Source organism: Chiloscyllium plagiosum, chromosome 13 (genome assembly GCF_004010195.1).
Source record: "Chiloscyllium plagiosum isolate BGI_BamShark_2017 chromosome 13, ASM401019v2, whole genome shotgun sequence".
Classification (NCBI taxonomy): domain Eukaryota; kingdom Metazoa; phylum Chordata; class Chondrichthyes; order Orectolobiformes; family Hemiscylliidae; genus Chiloscyllium; species Chiloscyllium plagiosum.
The window spans coordinates 2418500-2421435 of NC_057722.1; the positions used below are offsets into that span (position 1 = coordinate 2418500).

Below are 2936 nucleotides of genomic sequence, written 5' to 3' on the forward strand. Positions count from 1 at the left end.
CAACCACAAGGGATGAACTCAGATTTCTCCAGTTTCCTCATTTCCCCTCCCCCCACCTTGTCTCAGTCCCAACCCTCAAACTCAGCACCACCTTCTTGACCTGCATTCTTCTTCCCGACCTCTCAGCCCCCAACCCCTCTCCGGCCTATCACCCTCACCTTAACCTCCTTCCACCTATCGCATTCCCAACGCCCCTCCCCCAAGTCCCTCCTCCCTACCTTTTATCTCAGCCCGCTTGGCACACCCTCCTCATTCCTGAAGAAGGGCTTATGCCCGAAACATCGATTCTCCTTCTCCTTTGATGCTGCCTGACCTGTTGTGCTTTTCCAGCAACACATTTTTAAGCTCTGATCCTCAGCATCTGCAGTCCTCACTTTCTCCACTCTGTCATTAGCTCAATCTATCTTGCCACCCTTCTTAAAGATGGTCACAAATATGGGGTCGAAGAGATCCCTTGGTGTGCTCTCCTCATTCCAGGTGAGGTGAGTTACATTTGTATAGCACCTTTCACACCCTCAAGATTAGCTAAAGCATTTTACAGCTAATGACGTACTTCTGAAATGTAGCCACTGTAATGTAGTAGCCAATCTGCACTCAGCAATATTCCACATCCAGCAAATTACCAGATAACACTTTAATGATTGTGAAATAGTGGTTAGGACAACAGAGTAAATATCACTGGTCATGTTGAGAAAATCAGCAGTATACAGGACAGCCCAAATCTCAGTTGATTGTCTTATCTGAAAGAAGACACTTTCAACATAACAGCACCTCCTCAGATCCCAATGAAGATTAGATTAGATTACATTCCCTACAGTGTGGAAATAGGCCCTTCGGCCCAACAAGTCCACACTGACCCTCTGAAGAGCAACCCACCCAGTCCCATTTCCCTCTAACTAATGCACCTAAAACTACGGGCAATTTAGCATGGCCAATTCACTTGACCTGAAAAACGTGGTGCTGGAAAAACAGTAGGCCAGGCAGCATCCGAGGAGCAGGAGAATCGACGTTTCGGGCATAAGCCCTTCTTCAGCCTGAAACGTCGACTCTCCTGCTCCTCGGATGCTGCCTGGCCTGCTGTGTTTTTCCAGCACCACGTTTTTCAACTCTGGTCTCCAGCATCTGCAGTCCTCACTTTCTCCCAATTCACCAGACCTGCATATCTTTAGAGTGAACAGAGGATAGGGAAATGCTCAACAAGCCTGGCAGCATCTGTGCAAAGTGAAACAGAATTAACATTTCAGGTCAATGACATTAGCTGTGAAGAGTTACAAGTGTAAAGATGGAATGGAGCAAGGTGGAAAAGGGAATGTCTGTGATAGGATGAGGGTAGGGAGTAGCTAAATGACAAGATTGGTAGGAATCGCCACATGGAACAACTTTAAGTAAAAGAGAAAAACAAAGAGAGAAGAAGAATGGAACTTCTTCAATTTTCTCGTTACTACACACAAGTGCGAGCCTGAATTCAATGCTCAAGTCCTTGATATGAAGTCTGAAACCACAACCATCAGACACAGGCACACAGAGTCACAGTGAAATCATAGAATCATAGAATGCCTACAGTGTGGAAGCATGGCATTCAGCCCATCAAGACCACTCTGACTGTTTTGAAGAGCATCCCATCCAGACCCACGCCCCACCCTATCCCTATAACCCTGCATTTGCCATGGCTAAGAACATAGCCTGCACATCCCTGAATATTATTGACCATTTAACATGGCCAATCCACCTAACCTATACATCTTAGGAGTGTGGTAGAAAGCCAGAGGAGTCAGAGGAAACCCATGTAGACATGGGGAGAACATGCAAACTCCACACAGATGGTCACCCAAGGGTGGAATCAAACCCAGCCTCTTGGTGCTGGAAGGCCAACCATTCAGTCACCATGCTGCCCTCATTAACTTTCATAACAAAGGTTTTCTTTGTAAACAACAACACATCTTTCCAATTTTTAAAGAAAATCATTTTCTTTTCATGAACGTATTTTTAAAATCTCTGTTCTTATCTTTGTTGGAATTCCCAATAGCTGACTTGCTAAATCATAAAAAAAACTAAGGGTAGCCACACACTAAATTCACGCAACACCAAAGGTTACAAATGAATTACTCCCACCTCTTGAATACCTTTATAAATGTTTTGATACATCTTATAGATGACAGACTAAACGTTTTGTTCAGTTTTAACCAGTAATTGTAAAGTATATACAAATGCAAATTTTGATGAACCGAAGTTTGAATTAATTACAGTGATTTCATTTATCATTACATGTCTTTTTGCCCGAACAGATTCCTCCGAGGAGCACTGTGCAAAAACTTGTAAAAGAACTATTAGTATATGCAAGTACAGATCTGGAAAGAGTCCGAGCAATCTGGATCTGGATTTGTTGTCACATCGGTAAATATTCAGTTGGGCAAGGATTAAAATTCTGTGCACAAGTTGTTTGCATCACAACTGAAATGCCTTTAGGGCTTACGTTATAATTAGAAGCAGCACAATATTCTTTACCCTCTCTCTAGTCTTTCCTATAAAAAATTACACTGCAGGAGGTTATGAACCATGAACCAACAATAAAGGCTTGTACGTATTTACATTGTGTCAGCAACATAGTAAAACTCCTCAGGGTGCTGTACCAGACTCTTGTTAAACATCTAGGAGTTATTAGGGGTTGGCTGAAAGTGTGTTGTAAAGGTTGTTTAAAGAGGAATATAGAGAGAGAGAGACACCAGGCTGGCAAGATTTAAAAATAAACAAAAGAGTTTTAATTCAAAAGCACTATATCTACTTATTTCACTTATCCATCCTATTTGTTCCATCATTTAAAAAAAACTCATCAGATTTGTCAAACATGATGTTGCTTTGACAAATTCTTCTGCATTTAGATTAGATTAGATTACTTACAATGTGGAAACAGGCCCTTCGGCCCAAAAAATCCACAC

At 42.2% G+C, this 2936-nt stretch overlaps 1 protein-coding gene across 2 annotated transcripts in view; it reads left to right on the plus strand.

Moving 5' to 3' along the window:
• Positions 1-2936, plus strand: part of LOC122556265 (kyphoscoliosis peptidase-like) — a 106820-nt gene that overhangs the window by 52565 nt on the left and 51319 nt on the right. For both annotated transcript variants that reach the window (XM_043702892.1, XM_043702891.1), the window contains one exon: positions 2286-2394. In XM_043702892.1, the coding sequence (XP_043558827.1) occupies positions 2286-2394 (109 nt within the window). The remainder of the gene's footprint in view (positions 1-2285; positions 2395-2936) is intronic.